Source organism: Chionomys nivalis, chromosome 15 (assembly GCF_950005125.1).
Source record: "Chionomys nivalis chromosome 15, mChiNiv1.1, whole genome shotgun sequence".
In the NCBI taxonomy this organism is placed as follows: Eukaryota; Metazoa; Chordata; class Mammalia; order Rodentia; family Cricetidae; genus Chionomys; species Chionomys nivalis.
This window is the reverse complement of record NC_080100.1, coordinates 19,954,972-19,975,327: the sequence shown is the minus strand read 5'-3', so window position 1 is coordinate 19,975,327 and position 20,356 is coordinate 19,954,972. Positions and strand designations below refer to the sequence as shown.

The 20,356-nt window shown below is 41.9% G+C and overlaps 1 protein-coding gene across 3 annotated transcripts in view; it reads right to left on the bottom strand.

Annotated features, from left to right (window-relative positions):
- Positions 1-20,356, bottom strand: part of Cdh6 (cadherin 6) — a 137,272-nt gene that overhangs the window by 9,586 nt on the left and 107,330 nt on the right. For 2 of the 3 annotated variants that reach the window (XM_057789587.1, XM_057789588.1), the window contains exons 5-11: positions 19,122-19,289; positions 15,869-16,056; positions 13,399-13,652; positions 6,811-6,947; positions 3,913-4,034; positions 2,725-2,842; positions 2,327-2,578 (exon numbers count right to left, since the gene is read on the bottom strand). In XM_057789587.1, the coding sequence (XP_057645570.1) occupies positions 2,327-2,578; positions 2,725-2,842; positions 3,913-4,034; positions 6,811-6,947; positions 13,399-13,652; positions 15,869-16,056; positions 19,122-19,289 (1,239 nt within the window). Of the gene's footprint in view, positions 1-2,216; positions 2,579-2,724; positions 2,843-3,912; positions 4,035-6,810; positions 6,948-13,398; positions 13,653-15,868; positions 16,057-19,121; positions 19,290-20,356 lie in introns of all 3 variants that reach the window. The other variant, XM_057789589.1, reaches the window with a different exon arrangement.

Genomic DNA, 20,356 nt, shown 5'->3' with positions numbered 1-20,356 from the left:
AACATTATATGTGCTCAAATACGTGTGTATGTATTTATATGTATGTGTGTGTTTAACTGCATTTAGGAGTGTAGGTTTAAAAAAAAAAGGGTCTAATGAGAGGGGAGGAGGTGGGTAATTGAAGATACTAAAGGAAAGCAGAAGGGGACCAACTGGGGCAAGGGTACAGTAGCAGGGAAGGGAGTCAGAACCAAGTGTGAGGACACAAATGTGTGGAGGGATTATGATGAAATACATTGCTTTGTATGATAACCTTAAAAACAATTAAAAATGTAAAAGAGCAGGACAGATGACTAGTGAGAGGAAGGGGAAGGACTAGCAAAAGGAGAGCTGCCTCTCCTTCCACAGGCATGGCTACCCCACCCCTCCAGGTCCTTCCGCAGGCATGGCTCCCCTGCCCCAGGTTGTCCGGATTCTCCTTTTGGATCAAGAACAATGATCCAGTCCTCCAGGTTTTACAGACTCGCAGCATTAGGGATGTTGATATGTCTTTGTACACTGTCATTGCTGTATGCCTCCCGATCTCAAAACACTTGTTCAAATCTTACTGAAGAAGATCATGGTTCTGAAGTTGAGTTTCCCGTCTTCTCTTGTGATTGACAACGTTGATGAGTCACGTGAAAGGTCTTTCTATGCTTCTCTGTTGTTGTTCAGGGTTCTTTATTAGAAGAGATTTTCCTCCTGTGCAGTCTAGGTTACTGCTTTCGTGTTTGGTTTTTAGAGAGGGTCTGTGTACCTCGAGCTGGCCCAAACTTACCACGTAGCTAAAGATGACCTTGAATTTCTGATTTTGATTTTCCGACCTTTCAAGTTCTGTGATTACAGTCATGTGTTGAACTTCGAATGTTTTCTAATTTTATAGGCAAGATTGTAAATATGAATCTTGCTTTTATTTTTAAAAAGTTTATTTTGTTTATCTTATGTCCACTGGTGCTTTGTCGCCATGTAATTTGTGTACCACGAGTATGCCTGGTGCCCTTGGAAGCCGGAAGAGGGTGTTGGATCCCTTGGGAATGGAGTTTGAGATGGTTGCGAGAGCTGGCATGTGAGGACCTGGAATACAGCTTGAGTCCTGGCAGAGCAGCCAGTGCTGAGCCATCTCTCCAGCCCCGTGTTTTCACTTGTGGAAGAGTTACTTTGGCTGATACTTGAATTTCACTTGAGCAATAGTTAAAGGTTTGTTAAACTTTCAAAATCAGGTTTTATTTTTGGGCTCAATTAGTTTGTTGGAATAAAAAAAAAACATCATTTATATCATTGCTAGACCTTATGTTGGTTTCTGTCTCTTTGAGGAAACTCCTGGGAGAAACAACTTACTAGGGCATGGATTCAGAGGATTCAGTCCATGGTCTCTTGTATCTACGGCTTTGGGGACTGTGATGAGACAAAGTGTCATGGTGGCAGGAACATGTGGTGGAACAAGGTGGGCAAGAAACAGAATGAGAGGAAGGGTCCGGGGACAAGATATCTCTTTCAAAGATGTGCCAGGTGACATAAGTCCTTCCGCTGGGCCCCAGATCCTAGCAGCCCATTCAACTGTGGACACATCAGTGCTTTAATGATTTGGTGAAGTTCGCAGTTCCTTTCAGTTGCACCACCACCCGAGGACAATACCTCCAACACACGAGCAGTTGAGGGGAAGATGCCGAATCCAGGCCATCACAGATCTTGTGTTTCCCTTTCATCATATTTGTTTCTTCTGGGACCCAGAATTCACTTCCTGATGTCAGAAGCTATTTATCAACAGGTTGAAAATTAGTAGACATTGTGTATGTGGTAAACCGAGAGTAGCTCTAACCGGGTAGTTACTCCATTGTGTAGCTCAAGGTAAGTTTGTTGCATTAAAGAGATTGCCACCATTTTATTTTTTTCCCCTGGGTAGGAGAGAAAAAGTCACAATCTTCCTTTTGCAGTTTTCAGCTGATCTCAAATGTTACCTTTGTAAAAGGGGTCTTCATCAGATACGCCACGATGCATGACTTGTACTCTTCAAAAGTTAATCATCAGACAACACACAGAACAAGCAGGACGTGTATATACGCTGCTTCCTAATACCCCCTGAGATGCAGTTCAGTACGATAGACAATATATTCTTTTGGAAAAATGGTACCCTGGGCAAGCAAAGACATGGGCACATAGTACATCTGTTCATTCTCCAAAGCAAAAACGAGTTCATGTTTGAACAACACAGATTCTCAGCATATAGCTCTACTCACCTAGATCAAGCTGTATGCCTTAATGGGGGAGGCGGAAAAATCTAGAGTGTCACAGTAACAGTGTGTGCCCCTCACCAAGGGGAGAGAGGATGCGGGGAGGAGCAGTTTACCTAGTAGGATCAGGATGCACAGGAGGATGGCCACCAGAGCCCCTGTGCTCAGCCCTGTGGGGTGGATGAGGGCCTCGGCGTGGCAGGACTGCATGTTCCCATGGTGGTCACATGCACAGACCCGGACAGTCACTGTCCCAGTGCTGCTTTGGACTGGGTAGTCGTTGTCTGAAATGACCACAGGCAGGAGATAGGTGCTCATCTCGTGTCTGTTATAGCCATTTTTCCGAGTTAGGATTCCTGCCGTGTTGTCTGGAAGCAGAAAGGAAAACGGTGAATGTACGTGGCTACTACACCAAGCATTGAATAGGTTGTGATGGAAATCAATAGGTACGGATGGAAACTGAGATCCAGTCCCACGGGGGTATGGAGAAAGGGAAGGCCAGAAGCTCACTTACCTTTGTTGTCCTGTATGGTAAAGTTTGAGCCACTGACTGCTTCAGGAGCCAAGGAGAATGAGAACTGGTGTCCACTGTAAGGGTCATCCTTGTCAACAGCATGCAGGGTCTGAATCAGCTGAAAGAGAAACCGTAAGATTGTCCAGAAGGTTTCAGGACGTTAAAGTGTTTCTTACAGTTTTCCAAGAATTTGCTTAATGTTATAGTTCATAACGTAATTAAAATGATAGCTCTTGAAAAGCAATCAGTACATTCTATCCAAAGATCTAATGTGTTAGAAACCCATGGCGCCAGAGTTACTTCTTTGCTGCGGGATCATCTCTGAAAACTATGTGGTATTCATCCTGACCTCATGCCACTTTATGCTAGAAGGCTCATCCTAAGTTATGACAATCTGACTAAGCTCCAGTCGTTGCCAGGTACCCCTAGGGGGCAAGGTCACCCTGGTTGAGAAGCACCACAGAAGAGTAAGCCAAAACTCTAAAACGTCTCAATGATCATCGATAGCATTGCTACTTAAGAAAATGGAAGTACTCTGGGCAGCCTGTGTAAAAACACTATTTTATGTTCACAGGTTAGAAAACTGGGAAAACAGCTAAAAAAGAAAATTAGTGTCAAAAAATGCAGTAACTTCTATGTCCCACCTTCCCCTATATATCCGTAATGCACTTCTGTGTTGACAAAGCGTAGCGTCATTTCTGTCACAGGCTGCAGAGGCCTCTGCAGAGACCTGTTTCAGGTGGGTGGCAAATGGGTGAAACAGTAACGCATTCGTAAATTTGTACTGCTTTGCAGATGCGCAGTGGAAATAAGTAAAACCGTGAGTTATAGGCAATGGGATAATAGGTTCTAGTTATTATTTTCAAGTACATATGCAAATTAAGCTCTGTTCACCAATAAAGATTTTTATCCCAGCAACACTGTGACTAATCTATTTTAATGAAAACTTAAAAGTGATTTGGAAGCCACATCAGTCTTAGAGACTGATGAACTTCCAGTTCTTAAAAACTATTTGTTCTCTTATGCAAGTTAAACATTCGTCTTGGTTATTATTTATGGTATTAATCTCCTTGGCATCCACTTCATAGATAATTCAAGACAAGCCCTCCGCTGTGTGTATCGTCTCAATTATTAGATCTAAATTAATCTGACTTTCAATCAGAAGGCGCTTTTTAAAATACAACCCACCTGATCTGCCTTTGCCTTTTCACAGACAAAGGTCTCATAGAACTCAGCAAATTCCGGGGCGTTGTCATTGACGTCAAGAACTTTAATGTACAGAGGCACGCGACTGCTTTGCTTTGGATTATCTGATATATAGCAAAAAGAAAGAGATAGGCATCATATACGCTGATCACCATTTCCCCTAGAAAAAAACCACTCACTCTTTCAGTCTCATTCATTTGCTCTAATGGCTTGGTAGGTGGAGGAGAGAGTTCAGGTACCAGGGTCAGGAGCTGGTAGCTCACGTTTTTCTTTTTCTCATCCACTTAACCCATATGTCTATGTGAACGCTCATGAAATACAGCCTTACTGGAATCTGACGCCTAATACGGGCTGGGACAGACAAGGAACGTCATAAAGATAGTGAATTTTAGGTATCTATTTTAATGTGGAGATAAACGCGTGAAGCATATGAACATACAATGCACCAGATGGCAAAATTAAGCAGAGGGGAAGGGTGGAGAGAGATGGAGCTGTTCTGTTGACTGGGATAGCCAAGCACCTTCTCAGAGGCGCCGTTTGTTCAGATGCGGCTGAGAAGAAGGAGTGAAGCCGGGCAAACATTTCTGGATTCCTAGGGAAATGAAAGAGCGAGTAGAAAGGCTTTGGAGTGAGAGCGAGGCCTTTTTAGAAGCTCTCAGATTCTGAGCTGTTGCAGGTGGTTAACAAGCTCTGACAATAGGATTCTTAAGATCTCTAGCGTGTATTTTTCTCACGCTGTTCTCCCAAAGTGAAAGTGGCTGCACATAAATTGTGGTATGTCTCAATCACCCATATTTTCAAATATATTAGAGAAACATTAAATTCTAAAACCAGAAAATTTTAGGTGCAAACCTAAAATATAATGCATAAATGACTACTTTAGTAAAAGAGCTAAATTTTGTGATGTTTTGAAAAATGATCTTCTTCAGGGGAAAATCATTTTGTAATTTTAGTGCTTTTAGAGTTCACTGCTGTTAGTATCCACACCAGTTCCTTGGCACAAATTCTGAAAACCAAATTCCTATGTAACGAATGTCCAATGAGATGTCCTGATCACCTTCAATGCCAGGACCTTCCTTTGCCCACACTGGTGGGTTGCTATTCTACCCACTCTCCTTCAGTGATGTCTCATCTCATGAGTTATGGTGTCAAAACGGAACCATAATAAACCATTTGATATGGAGTGTTTCACAGCAGATATCCAACGGAGATAAAAGTGTTCAGAACTTCAGAAATTAAAAATCAAAACTGAAAAGAACTATACTTCAGAAGCCTATTTATCCTTTGTTTCTATGTTCTCCTGTATAATGCTGCTCAAAGTTCAATTTAATTTACATTCAATAAAACAATTTCATTTGAAAATTTTTTTGTGGGGCTCCTTGCATTTTATGGGGAGTGACATAAAACTCATTCTAAGGATTTTATTGATTATTTGGTGCTTTATAGTGCTCAATTTGACAAACTATAGGAATACTTTGTAGCTCTTAATTTGGTAAAGATTTTGAAATAGAAATTCTACAGAAGGGCCGGGCGGTGGTGGCGCACGCCTTTAATCCCAGCACTCGGGAGGCAGAGGCAGGCGGATCTCTGTGAGTTTGAGGCCACCCTGGTCTACAAGAGCTAATTCCAGGACAGGAACCAAAAGCTACAGAGAAACCCTGTCTCAAAAATCAAAAAAAAAAAAAAAAAAGAAAAAAAGAAAATTCTACAGAAGGTTAGAATGAATGTCTAAGAGGTGTTGACCAATGCTTATATTTTTTAAAAAAATATTTTATTTATTTATAGTGTGTTTTATCATATTCTGTTCTGTTCCCCTACTCCTGCCAGATTTTCTTCCCCATCACCCAACTTCATGCTCTTCTTTCCCTTAAACCAAACAACTGAGTGAAAAGAGAAGCCAGGTTGTCAGTCATCCATTGTATGTGACTGCTTTCTCCATGTTTAAAATGACTATTCTAGTAGGCAATTAACTCCACTCAATTCCACAGACAGATTAGATTAGGAGTCTACTCAGCAGGCTCAGAGGTACATTTATTCATCTCAAAAAAAATAAAAAAAGAGGAAAAACTAGAAACCAATGGCACCAATGTTATGGAGTAACCAACCACTTTCTGATTGAAGACGCAGCTCCATTCACCTTTCTTAGGATTCTCAGTAGGTTGTTCTTGTTTAACCACTTTGTTTTTCTGGATTTTGATAAGACTAAATGTACCCAATGCTTACATTTTGAAGATATATGACCCTACTTATTCCCTTGTTTCCTGTGTGAGAGTCCATTTTTTTCCCAGCTGTTTTGTGATTTTCTAACACTTATAACCTTTGGGAAGTCATATTTACTATGTGTCTATTCTTTTTCACTTGAAAGATATATTCTTTTTTTTTTTTTTTGAAAACTCCGTGTGTGTGCCCAAAATTTGTGTTGGGTGTCTTTCTTCATCACAACCACCTTACTGATGGAGGCAGGTTCTTACTGTCTATATAGCCTGCTTGCCCTAAAGGTCCCATCTCTGCCTCCTGAATGCTGGGATTACAGGCAGCCGCCATATCCACCCAGTTTATATGGGGACCTTGGGGGTCAAAACTCCAGTCCTACACTTGCCTAGCAAGCTCTTTTCCTTCTGGGTTATCTCCCCAGCCCTGAGAGACACGTTCTTATTTATTATTTCCAAATTGCGGAACTTTCACAGTTTTTACTCCAGTTAAGGTGAACCAATGCACATTTAGAAGAAACATCGTGGCAGATCTCTCCCCCAGAGCTCTTTCCCTCAACACGTGTAGAACAGGGTCATCAATATGAGGGGAACAGCTCTGCCTTGCTTGACCAAGCCCTCACTGGGGCTTGTTCCATCAGTGGGGACAGCTGAGTAAGGTTGGACTTACTAATCTCTGTTGCTATCACCGTGATGTTGTGCCACAGCAGTGTTTCCCGGTCGAGAAGTTTCGATGTAAAGATCGAACCATTTCCAGAATCAATGTTGAATATCCTGTCCATATCAGTATGTCTATCCACAGAATACCTGAAAACACAGAGCAAGGTTTAGAAAGACTTTCCTGGATTTTCCCTTTATACGCCATAAAACTACCCCCAAGATCAGTTCATCTGTTAATTCCTTCTACTTAGAGTGTTTTAAAGCATCACCTGTAACATCCAGGAAATATTTTGATAAATTATATCTTCACACTCAGGCTGAGTAGTACACTCACTAGGCAAGTGATGTGATTTTAGAGCTCACTATTAATTTCTTTTTTTTTTTGTGCAATTAGACCGAGTTTATTTTAATATGTAATTTAGAGCAAGTGAATACAGTAACTATTTCTAGGACTTCACTGTGAATGTGTGTGTATGTGTGTCTGCGCAGTGTATAGGTGTATGTGTCCAAACGTGCATGTGTGTGCATGCACATATGCATGTAGGCTCCAGAGGCTGACGTTGGGACTCTTTCTCACTTGCTCTCTTCCTCATTCACGGAGACAGGGTCTCTCCCTTGAGTCCAGAGACTGCTGATATGGTTGTTCTGGAGAGCCAGCTGGGCGGCAGGGATTCCCAGGGTTTGCCTTCAGTGACCTGGAATTCCAGGCAGGCTGCCACGCCCACCTGCCCTTTATTTAGGCCCTGGAGGCCCACTGCAGTCCCTCCTTTCACAGGCCATCCCCCATGCACCATTTCCCCAGCATATATCCCATTTTTTTAAAAAAAATATTTGTTTATTTCACATCTTGATTATAGTTTCCTCTCCCTCTTCTCCTCCCAGTCTCCCCCCCCTTCCTCCCCTCTGCCGACTCTCCTATTCATTTCCTGCCATTTCTATTCAGAAAAGGGCAGGCCTCCCATGGATACCAACAAAACATGACACATCAAGTTGCAGTAAGACTAAGCACCTCCCCTCTCCCCTTGTGTTAGGAATGGGCAAGGAATAGGGTCCCAAAAGTCAACAAAAGAGTCAGAGACATCCCCTGATCCCGCTGTTAGGAGTTCTGCAAGAAGACCACACTGCACAACCATCAGAGATACACAGAGGGCCTAGGTCAGCCCCATGAGGGCTCTCTGGTTCTTGTTTCAGTCTCTACGAGCTTCTGTAAGCCCAGGTTAGTTGATGCTGTGATTTTCTTGTGATCTCCTTGACCCCTTTGGCTCATAAAATATCTTTCCTCTCTCTCCATTCAGTAGGGTTCCTTGAGCTTGGCCTATTGTTTGGCCGTGGGTCTCTGTATCTGTTTCTACACACTCTCTTTTTAGATTAAGTCTTTTGAGATCTTCAGAATGTTAAGAGATGTGCTTATATAGGGAATTGATCACTTTTTTGTTACCCATTTTATTTTAAGAATCATTCTGTTTTCAGAAACAAAGGTTTAGAGTGGAATGTAATCTAAGTAGGAGGATGGGTCAGCTATAGTGAAGAATTGGGGGTCTCTTCTAAATGCCATATAAATCTATCCACGGGCTCCACATAGGGCAGGGAAGCATCATAATCTAAATCATGTTGGACAAAGATGACTAGTTGAATCGAGTAGAACGGCCATACACTACAGTCACAGGATGTTGGAAGAGCCACAAAACAAGGCTTGAGGAAAATTTGAGGCCTTGGTTTTGACCCACAGAGACGGAGGACCTGAGAAACATCTGGTGGAAAGATCTAGGCTGAAACATGAGACAGAGAACCGCAGAGACAGCCTGGAGCAACTGTGGAAAAGGAGGACATCCAGTGGAGGAAGGAGGTGCTAAGGACAGTGCCACTTGAGTGTCCCAGAGTGACAAGGACAAACATGATGATCCTTGGGCAGATTAAGAGCTGAAATATATTGACGGGGGGCTTTTAGAAATTCAGAGGGTCAAGAATGCTAATTTAGAAACCAAAGATAGACAGGACCTTCAATTATAACACTCATGACACATTAGGAAATTGGGAGAAATGGTATTTTTCAAAAAATAAATTTGTTACTTGCTTTTAACCTATTTTTGAATTTATTTAATATTGCAACTGATTTTTGGGGATGGCATGTAAAAGGAACAAGTATGCATGTGTGTTTATGAATGAAGGGGCATTAAGAGAAGATTTTGAAGAGATTTGGTATGAGATGGGGGATAGTCTTCTGTTTTGTGTTGATTTCATTGGTTAAATAAAGAAACTGCCTTGGCCCTTTAATAGGACAGAAAATTAGGTAGGTGGAGTAAACAGAACAGAATGCTGGGAGAAAGAAGTCAAGTCAGTGAGTCGCCATGATTCTCTCACTCAGATGCAGGTTAAGATCTTTCCTGGTAAGCCAGCTTGTGGTGCTACACAGAATATTAGAAATGGGTTAGATCAATATGTAAGAGCTAGCCAATAAGAGGCTGGAACTAATGGCCCAGGCAGTGATTAAAAGAATACAGTTTCCGTGTAATTATTTTGGGTAAATCTAGCCGGGTGGCAGGACGCAGCCCGCCCCTCTTATTACAACAGATATGTTAAGGTTTGTTATGAAAAACAGTTTTCCATTTCCACCGCATTTTCAAAACTTAAGTTATTGAAGGGGGCTTAAAAATATTGGCTTAAAAAATGGCTTGGTAGAAAGACAATTGAAGTAAATTATCTAACTAGCTGATCTATTTAGAGTTACGAATGCTCTAAAAAGAGATATAAGTAGTTTGCAATAATGTACAATGCTCAAAATCCTATTTTAATGAATTGTTTGTATTTACAATACCCAAGTAACCAGATACAACAAACAACATATTTTTGCATTGATATTTGTCACTTAACAGTCGTCTGAATGACACAGGCATCTGTTTATTGTTTGCTACTCAAACTTCTTTCAGAAGAAATTGATGACGTTCACAATGGCCATCCTGTCATTCGTCTTAACTTTAGTTTCAATGTATTAAACATAGACTTTTCATCTTCTGAAGGGCTCAATCATATTTGAAAAGCTGTCTGTTGGTTTTGATGTTACTGCCAGGAACCAGCAGCGCTGAAAAACTTTAGGCAGAACACTGCACTGATTTGATTACCTTTCCTCATTTTCGAAAATGAATGATAAATATTGGTAACAAGTTGCTACTTCTCAGAAAGAAAGTCATGGTGAGACATTTAAGAGGTATCCAGGAGCCTGTCTTTCCCTAGTGAGGAGTGCCAAGCTTCGGGCGTCCTGCTTTGTGCGTTTGTAGGCTGCTGCGGTTATACAGCCATCTTCAGCTTTTTGCCTCAGCCTCCCCGTGTAGTTTTAAGTTTTACAAACAATCATGCTTTTCTATTAGGCCTTGAAATAAATGGGAAGCAGTGAGGAAGTTTTTGTTGAAGTCAGCTTTAAATCTTAAAGAGAGGAGATTAACTACTTCGGAAATACCAACATTTATATTGTCTTTCCTAATTGGGAGATTAAAAATTAATGGAAACCCTAAAATGCCTATATTGTTTAGGAGAGATGATTTATAGACAAAGCTGTATTTTCTCTGTGTTGTTATTTTCTTCCTCTGAAGTATTTCAGTTTATATCAGGGATATTTATTGTCTAGAAACTTTAACTGTGACCATTGCTCATACAAAGTAAAGCAGTCAGTCTCTGCATGGCTATAGCAGATCAGGTGACCTCTTCACTGCGTTTTTATGATTAAATAAATGATTTGTAATGTGTCCTCGAGTGAGGGAGATTTATTTGGTGGGAAAGAAGCTGTGTTTTCATGCATAGTAAAAAAAAAGACCTGACTTATTTTTATTTATGTGCATGAGTGTGTGACTGTGTGTGGGTAAAGGATCTCAGGTACCTAGAGAGGTCAGAAGGGGACATTGGATCCCAGTAGCTGCAGTAATAGGCAGGCATAAAACACCTGGTACGAGGGTTAGGCACCAAACTTGAGTCCTCTGTAAGAGCAGCAAGTGAGGAGCCATCTCTCTGGCCCTCACACAGGCACTGTACATATATAGTGACATGTTTTCTCTCGTGTGTATCAAAAGACACTGTGATAAAGTTATAGTAGAAAGCCGTTTTGTGAGCGAAGAGTTAAAGATGAATGCTGCATGGACAACTCAACATATTGAGAATTACTTGTTCCCCTAACAGCCTTCAGTTGTTGAGCATTTTTGTCTAGACTAGACTATCCCAGACTGCGCATAGGCATATTTTTTTTTAATGTGAGAATGATTTTGACTGGGTAGTGGTGGCACACGCCTTTAATCCTAGCACTCAGGAGGCAGAAGCAGGTGGATCTCTGTGCGATCGAGGTCAGCCTGGTCTACAGAGTGAGTCCCAGGACAGGCTACAAAGCTACAGACAAACCCTGTCTCAAAAACTCAAAACAAAACAAACAAACAAACAAAATTTTATCCTATAAGGAAAACCACTGGAACATTGCATTGCTATGCCAATATAGTCTATGTACATTTCTAGACTTAAATCTATATTTATACGTCAAATCCATATGTGCTAAGGGAAGGCTGGTAGCAGAAGTCTTTTGAATGAACCAACAGCCCGATGAGTTAAGTACTTCCATTCATAACATGGAGAATAATGCAGTGGGTAAAACTGGTATTTGGTTTAAAAACTAATATAAATGTATTTAGCCTAAATTTCTCAAAGATAGTTTCGCTTCAAATTGGAAGGACGTTGCTCTATCAGAGGCAACTGAAAGCTCCCATTTGTTAACGTCTAGTGTTAGCACTTTTAAATTGTCATTAGAATGAGCTTCAAGTAAGAGAGCAGTTGTCAAAGTACTACAGTGTGCTTGCTATGGGAGTGAGAGCCGCCATTTGTTTCCCTGATTAAACACGTTACATTCACAAGTGGGAAATACTGGGGCCCTGGAGCTCACACAGGGCTGCACTGGTGGGCTGAGTCCTCTTTAACGTGTCATGGATCTTCCAGCAGATAGATAAAACACGGCTCTTCTGTGCCCTGCGAGCAGAGCGGACATCTGTGTGTTTTAGATATGAGGGTGTCGCGAGATTTGAGTAGAGCGAAGCGGACTGGATGCTAGAGCACATTTGTATAGAGGTACACGTATCCTTTTATCTGCAATAACGTTTTCCACATAGCAGGCAGAATGACCCTTTAAAACTGTAGCTTGGGATTAGGTAGCTCTTCTAGTCAAAGCTTCCAGATGGCTTCTCACCTCAATTAGATGCAATTCAGGCTTTACCATGAACTATAAAGCCGAGTAGTACCCACAAGCTCCTCTGTGGCACACGGGCCGGCTGCCTCCTAATTGACCTCTCTCTTCACCTCCTCCTTCCTCTCTCTCCTCTCTCGTCCTTTCCCTCCTTTCTTTTCCCTCTTCTCCCTCCCCATTTCCTCTTCCACTTTCTCCTAGACACACAGACCTCTCGGCCATTGCTACAAAAGAGGAGGTCAGCTCTGGCATTAGCCCTCTTCTTCCTTTTCCCCTTCAGCAGGTCTTCCCCCAGGATTCTACGCGGCCCATCCCTTCATTTTTTTTCTTTCAAATCTTTACTGCAAAGGTTTTCAACTAAGAAGGCTAAACCTGGTCACATCATCTTAAACAGTTTCCCTATTAATTTGATTCTTAGAATTTCTTCACCTGAGCTATGGATCTTTCTCTTTTGTTTATTTTTTCTCTGCAAGCTCTCTTGAGGACCTAGTATAGGTGTCTGCTGCCTTCCCTTAGGCAGACGATTGGATGGTGTGTGTGTATGGCAGGTACCCTAATGAGAATGTGTCTGTGGACTCCCTGGCAAAAGCCTCTACGGATTTTATTTTTTCTGCTTACTTTATCTCAGGAGAATGATTTACACCATAGTATTCTGATTTAGCACCGTTTTCATTTATTCTACTGAGCCACTGGCTGACGGGTGGAAGCTGGTTGATTCCAGGATTTGCATACGATTCTAGAATCCCCCAGTTGTCAGGGGCCTCAAAGAGCAATGAGGCTTTCTTGTCATCTGATTTATAGCTCAGGAGCCAGCAAAGCACAGGCAAGACGGAGCTTGTTTACTGAGCATTAGTTGGGATTCTACCCTATTAATTTCTCCAGCCTTTCACAGACAGATCACGAAACAGTTCTTGTTTTTATTTACACATGCACGGGGGAAATTATTCATCTAAACGGAGTATAATTCTGCCTCTAAGTGTTACATGATAGGTCCTCCCACACTTGACAAGCACCCTGGCTGTCAGGCTCCGTGGCTGTGTTATTTCTGTGTCCCACTCTTTAGTAAATCTCCCGAAACCTTACAAAGAGCCCAGGTCAGTCAGCTGCAGCACCTTCTATCCCCTCCCTTAAACAGCGAACTCCGGCGCACCTCTCATCTTAACGTCTTTTTCTTTCAACTTTTGTATCCTTGAGGTCTATGCTGTTGCTAAAGCAATATTTATGCAGTGAGCAAGGACAGTTAAAGGTGCTGTTTGGAACCATTTTTTTCAAGAAAACACAGCTGTCTAATTAGAAAAAGGATTCCTCTTTTCTAAAGAACAGGTGGATATTTAGACATAAACATAGACTTAGCTTTAGGAAAGAGATGGGCCGCTGTGCACTTACTTGACAGGGTTCCTGGCAGCGTCAGGATCCTGAGCTGAGACAGAGCCTATGGTCGTGTTTATCTGCGCATCCTCTCGTATTTGTAAGATGTAGGCCAGTTTGCTGAAGACCGGAGGCTCGTCCACATCGTCTACCACGATTCTCACGGTGGCCGAGTCTTTGAAGGGACCCAGGTAGAGAAATCGGGGCTCAACGTGGGGATTGGAGGCTTCCACCTTGAGGGTGTACACTTTCTTCTTTTCGAAATCCAAGAGCTTCGGAAGAAAGCGATGCAGCACACAGAAAGGCAAGGCAGACACCATTTTAGTGGAAATCCCTGACAAATGCGTGTGATCTGGCTGCTTTGGGAAATTACCATGCATTAGGGCAATGTTGGGCAGAGGCAGCAAGGGTAAGTTGAGATCAGCATTTTTCCTGTACCATAGAGCATTGGTAGGGAAGGTATTACACAGACTGTGAAGAACCAGGATGCAACCGTGATAGAAGCACAGCCTGAATGTCTGCTGTCGCAGGAAAGTGGATACCCAGATGCCAGGCATATGGGCGGGAAGGGAACCAGACACAGGAATCTGTTGGTCTGCTACTGCAGAAAAGTGAGTACTCAGATACTGGACATTTGGGCAGGAAGGGAACTGGACACAGGGATCTGGTTCAGCCTCCCTCTCCTCTAAAATACCTTGGGTTTGAGTAGAGGGGGTTGCCAGGGACAACATGGTAGGCGTGTAATAGACCATTTTGCCAAGTGTTCTCACATCTGGCTTTACCTGCTGGGTGTTTAAAACTTGCCAGTACCTGCGGCCCCACTCTCACCTAGACCCAACTTTCTCTGGTGTCTGGTGTTGATGCTTATCCATAGTTTTAAACAACTCTAGGCGAGTCTGAGTGGAGCCAGAATTGTGACCCACAGGTTAGTACAGTGACTCACTCTTGCCCATTCAGACTAAATAAGTTGTTTTTGCAAGTTCGTAAAAGCTTTCCTCAATAGCCTCACAAGGGCACTGGGCTAATCATTTGCCAAAGAAGGCAATGATTCCCGTTGTCAAAGGCCTTTAGGAAAAGATGTTGCCTTTGAAGACATGGTGAATGCAAATGCATTTTGCCGACGTGCAGTCTCAGATGCTATCATGACAAGGCTCGCTAGAAAAGCTATTAATCAGGATGTTGGCGAATGCGATTTAGTCGGCTAGGCAAAATTTCAGTTTGAATCTGATAAGGCACCGAGAAAATTAAAAAGGTTAATGCACACTAATGGGCTTCCTAATCATATCAGGGTCTGAAACATTGGTCTGAGTGTCACTTAAGCATGCTTTATTGTGCTCCCAGATATTCAGCCATGTTCTTAAGAGGGAAATTTTTCTTGTTATTTACGTCCACCATGCTTACGTTCACCATCAAACCATGGTGTGCTGAGGGAGGGGGACGATATTACACTATACATGACAAAAGAGAAATCAATGGAAATGTACCTAAATCGATGCTTTCAGCCCCGGAGCACACGATTTGTTGGTTTTTAACCACGACCACACTTTGGTATAGTGCTCTTGTTCCCAACCAATTTTGAGGGGTCAACTAACACACAAGCAGCACACTGGGGAAGGGGAGACTTGATGTCCTCATGTTCCTGAAGTAACTGAAGGAATACTGCGAAATGTCCTCATTTGCTTAATCTGCATATGTGCTCTCTCTCTCTCTCTCTCTCTCTCTCTCTCTCTCTCTCTCTCTCTCTCAATTCATGCCACCTTGCTCCCTGCTTGCATCGAGCCTTTCCTTCAAAGCCTGGTTCACAGTCTGCTTATACACATTCATTTAGGGGTTCTGTTGTTCCTCGTTGATTCCCTCCTGGCCGATAGGTACTAGGGCAGCAGTGATCGCCTGTTCTGTGTGCCCTGGCAACACCAGCACCCACAACAATGCGTGCCACTGTTTATTTTATCATTTATATTATTTATTTAGTCATTTCTATGTATTCCACCTGTTTCTATTATTTACTTAGAGGATCTTTAGGAGAAATTTATTAAAAGTATAGAAGTCATGGGTATGTAAAATTACTTTTGACTACTAAAAGTCAACCCAAGAGATCTCAGTGCGTTAAGAGCAAGTAAAAGAAGAATCTGAAGAAATGTTTATAGGAGATTGTCAATGTCCTTGGGAGTCAGAGGGAAGCACTTTCATTGGTAAGACATTAGGAGTTTTATCTTGTTCGACAACTGTGGAAAGCTGTAGAGATGCCGATAAACAGCCTACTACTAAGGACAGTATTTGGAGTTGAATAAATCTAATACGGAATTGTGTTTACATCTCCTCTCTCCTTTTCTATGTGTGCATGCTCACTTGTGTGTGTATGCGTGTACACACATGTGCACTCTGCATATTTGTGTGGTGTCTGGACTTGCACAAGTACCCTATTCTGCAGCCATCTCCTCAGCCCCAATCAGGGAGTTGTAACCAGTTTCCATAACAACACCATTACCTTCTTAACGGTTATAATCCCCTCCTGGGTTTCCTGGTCGGTGATGACATCAAACATATCTTGCCCCTCACCATCTGTGATGCTGTACTCGATCTCTGCATTCTCTCCCACGTCAGCATCGCTGGCTTTGATTCTGCCAATCGGTGTGCCCGGTGGAGAGGACTCGGGGGTCTTAAACTGGTACGTACCTATTAAGCACCAAACAGACAAGTAAGGCAGAGACTAGGAGATATGCTACTTAAATAAGCAGTCCACTTCTACCCACAAGGGGTGCATTCAAGATCCCCAGTGGAGTCCTAACTGAAACTACTACTAAGCCCTACATATAGGATTTAGTTCAGGTTAAGTACTCTATTTTTTTCTGTGTTTATTTTTAATATATAGGAATCTTTAATAAAGTTTAACATATAAACTGAGCACAATAATAGACTATCAGCAATAGCTTATTCCTAATTAAGAAAAGAGAACAAGGATAGTAACAATGACAAAGGTATTTAAAATAATATTTTGGCCTGTTGTCTGGCAATAAGTGAAGCTGCAGAAAGCCCAGCCATGGCTGAGCGGAGATGGCTTTAAGATCTCACTGTGGGTGGAGATGGATTGATGCTTTCTTCAAAATAATTAACGGTGCCCCAACCTCCTTATGTCTTTACTACCATAATAGACTCCTCCTTCTATTTCATGGCCTTCTTGCAAATGGAGTGTTCTTTCTTGTTCTGAAAACAAGCTCCCAAGTGTGTGGTGTCCTTTGGAGACTAAGCGGGAGAGGAGGTTTCAGAAGCCCCAAGGAAGTAATAGAGCAGGAAGAATAGAAAACCTAACCTGGAGCGACTTGAGGCCAATTACTACGTGTTCTTTACAGGGCCTCTTCCTGACCTTGCTAATAATAGCTGAATTTGGAAGTGAATTACAGCAATTTGGAAAAACACCCAAGTAGCTATGATTTGACTAATAATCCGAGCTGGAGCTAGATGCAGAGTCGGGAATGTGGGTAAATACCCCAGCAATGAGTTCGCCACTCTTTTCCTTTGACTAATTCTTTCATTCTTAATTTCATTACAGTATTTTCTTTATGTAGTATATATATATATAAACATATTTAACATTTATATATTATGTTTACATAATAATATGTAAATATATATCATTTTTGAGACAGTCTCACAGTGTATACCAGGCTGGCCTTGAATTCACAGAAATTGGCTTGCCTCTGCTTTATTAAAGGTGTGCACTACCAGGCCTGTCAACATTGTTTTATTTTTACTTCTAATCTAAACCTGTACTTTGTTAGATGATGCTCTTTTTAATACCCTCATGTTGCAAAATTAGTTTAAACACAACCTGTGGCTTTCAGCTTAAATCTGATAATCTTGCAGACTAGTATGTACTTAGAATGTGTGTGTGTGTATGTGTGTGTATGTGTGTGTATATGTGAGTGTGTATGTATGTGTGTACAAGTATGTGTATATGTGTGTGTAGAAACAGATTGTCTTATCATTGGTGATAAAGTGGTGAGCACAGCTGCCTTCTGAATTTTATTCCATTCTTATCTCTTATAATTTGCCAGTTATTCATACATGATTTTGAAAAACCCAACCCCCAAACAAACAAGCAACTCCATCAGACAATGGCACTATTAAAGTACAGGTCTTCAATGAAGCAAATTCTCTGAATATTAGGCTTCTAGTTGGTAAAAATCACAGAATATGCTCAATATCTCTCTATATTACTCTGCATTCTCTTTACCCTAGGTTTGGCACACCCTTGTGCTAGCCTTCCCAGGGAAAAGCACTGGCAAACAAGCCATTTTCACTTCAGCCTTTGTGGGGAAATTTTAGGGATCCTAAAGCTTTTCTCCTGTCGAAATCACAAATTATTAGCCATTCTGTTTGTGGCATCCAGCCAGCTGATCACACACCTGGAGAATAAAAAGGTGAAACTGCTTTCTAGTGATCACTTGGATCTCCATTCTAAAGGAACCCCATATCAGCTGGTTATTTATTTTTTAAATGCCCCAGTAGAGTAAGTGAGTTTTGTCTTCCTTCTTTCCCTCTCTCCCTCCCTCCCTGCCTCTCTCCCTCCCTCCCTTCTTCCTTCTGTTTTTCCCTCCCTTCCTTCTTTCTTCCCTCCCTCTTCCCTTCTCTCACTCTTTCCTTCTACCTCTTAAAAGATTTATTTTTTTTAGAATTATTTTTATTTCTCTGTATGTGTGTATGTCTGTATGTGTGTATGTATGTATGTGTGTGTATGCTTATGTGTGTGCAGGTGCTCATAGAATCCAGAAGAGGGCGTTGTATCTCCTGGAGCTGGACTTTTAGGCAGTTGTGAAGATCCACCTGAACCTGAGTTCTCTGAAAGAGCATCGAGTTCTCTTATCTAATTGCTGAGTCATCTCTTTAGTCCACTTCTTTTAAAAAATGAGGTCCTCCTAGGCTGGCATAAATACCAGCCTGGAAGCCACCACCAGCCAACGCTGTCCTAGGGCTAGGATTATATGTGTGAGCGAGTCAGCATATCCAGTTACATTTTTGACTTAACGATTCAGATAACTTTTTCAGGGGAGAATGGTCACAAAGATGTTTGCTTTAGAAGAGAAAATCGCATCACAACCAGTTCCCACTTGGGTGGCTGGATATGAAAGTCTGGCGTGATGCTTGACAGAGAGGCAGTATTCATGGGTGCCGATTTCTCTTCTCCCCTGATAATGATAGTGAATGAGGTCTGAGATGATTTTCAGTATCTCAATTAGCCATACTATAGAAAACCCTTCGTGATTACAAATGGATTAAGCACATAGCAGCTTCTCTAGCCATATTTTTGGAACTAGGAAAATAATAAATCCTTCCTCGCAAAGCTTGTGAGCGTTTAACGGAGATTACGTGCCTGATTAAGTTTGTAAAAACACAAAGTCAACTTTTTCCTAACAAATAGCAGCATACTCGTATACATATGCTTTGCTCAGGCAAATTTATGACTATGGTAGTCATTTTAATAAGGGGAGAGAAAGCAATGATGTTGCTTGTACAGCAGCAGCCATATCAGAAATCGCTCAGCTAATGACCAATGGCAGAACATGAGCATGCGCACTTCCCGAGCATGAGTGGTGTTTGAGCTCATTTCAATAATTTTAATAAAAGTGCCAACTCTTCCTAAGTCCAGTGATTTTGACAGTGTTGCTAACACTGAAAATATTCCTCAAGTCAAAATTTTACAAAAGCATATTAGAGAGATCTGTTCAATCAAATGTCCCTACTCTGGGGGAAACGGGGTGGGTTGTCATTGACATCTGTCAGCGTGATGTTCACGGTGGTGGTCCCCGACAGGCCTCCCATCTGGCCACCCATGTCCTTGGCTTGAATCACCACTTGGTACTGTTCTCTGTTTTCTCGATCCATGTTGAGCAGCGCTGTCTTGATGATACCTATGGATGCGAAATTGAAATTCAGAAGTGGAAGGGGAGGCATTAACGGTATTTTATGGAATCATTTATTTATGCAAACAAATGTAGACTGTCACCCACAATATGCAAACCACTATGCAGATGTCACTGTGATATAAAGATGATTATATGCAGCCTTCCCAGCGAAGGAAATTACAGTCACACAGGGGGAGAGGCACTCATTAAAAAGCCTGTAATACAAAGGGAATAAAAACAAGCGCTAGCGAAAGCCAGAGCAAAAGAGACTGCAGGTAGTACAATGTAAGTGTCATACGATGACATTGTAAGGTATAACTGACATGGGGCATGAGAGGGCACACCACACTTGTTGCTGGATAAAAAGTATTGGGGTGTAGTCTGAGAGGATAATTCAGAAAGCCATATGCCTGAGCTGATACCAGAGTGTCGCATTATCAACTTGGTTAATTGCCCCTCAAGAGTGCCTACCATAATGAACGTTCTGTGGGGTTTAGAAGCCAGAAAACTATGCACTAAGAAAAATGGCCTGAGGTCCCTCCCAGGTATGATCTTGTGTGATCCTGGAGAATTTGGCTTTTCTTCCAGAGAATGAGAACTCAATCCCAGCGATCCCTGCAGCAGCCAACAGTTTAGTGATAGGTTAAAGTTGTCTCTACGGCGAGGTAGTCAGATAACGACTTGAAAGAGTTTCTCCAAGTTTGTCTGATCTCTGTAGAGTGTTTATGCTTGAATTAACTTTCTTTTCAAAATCCCTGGAGTAGGCTTTGTAACCCTCTCCGGTCTCACATTCTCGTGCTGAACCACTAATGAAGCTGAAAATATCTTTTCTTCCTTCTTAACAAGAATGCCTCAGACAACAGGTCAATTTTATTCCCATAGTCTTGGCTTCAAGGAGCAGCGGCTTTCTCTTCTCCAAATAATGGTTCTTCTCTATTTAAACACAGGAAATCACCTTTGCCTTTTGTCCTTTAAGCTGGGTAATTCTAATTTTTCATTCTCATTGTTTTTCTACTCAACATTTTCTCTCTCCTTGGGATTCTTTCCAGGTTCATTCACCTTTTAACACATAG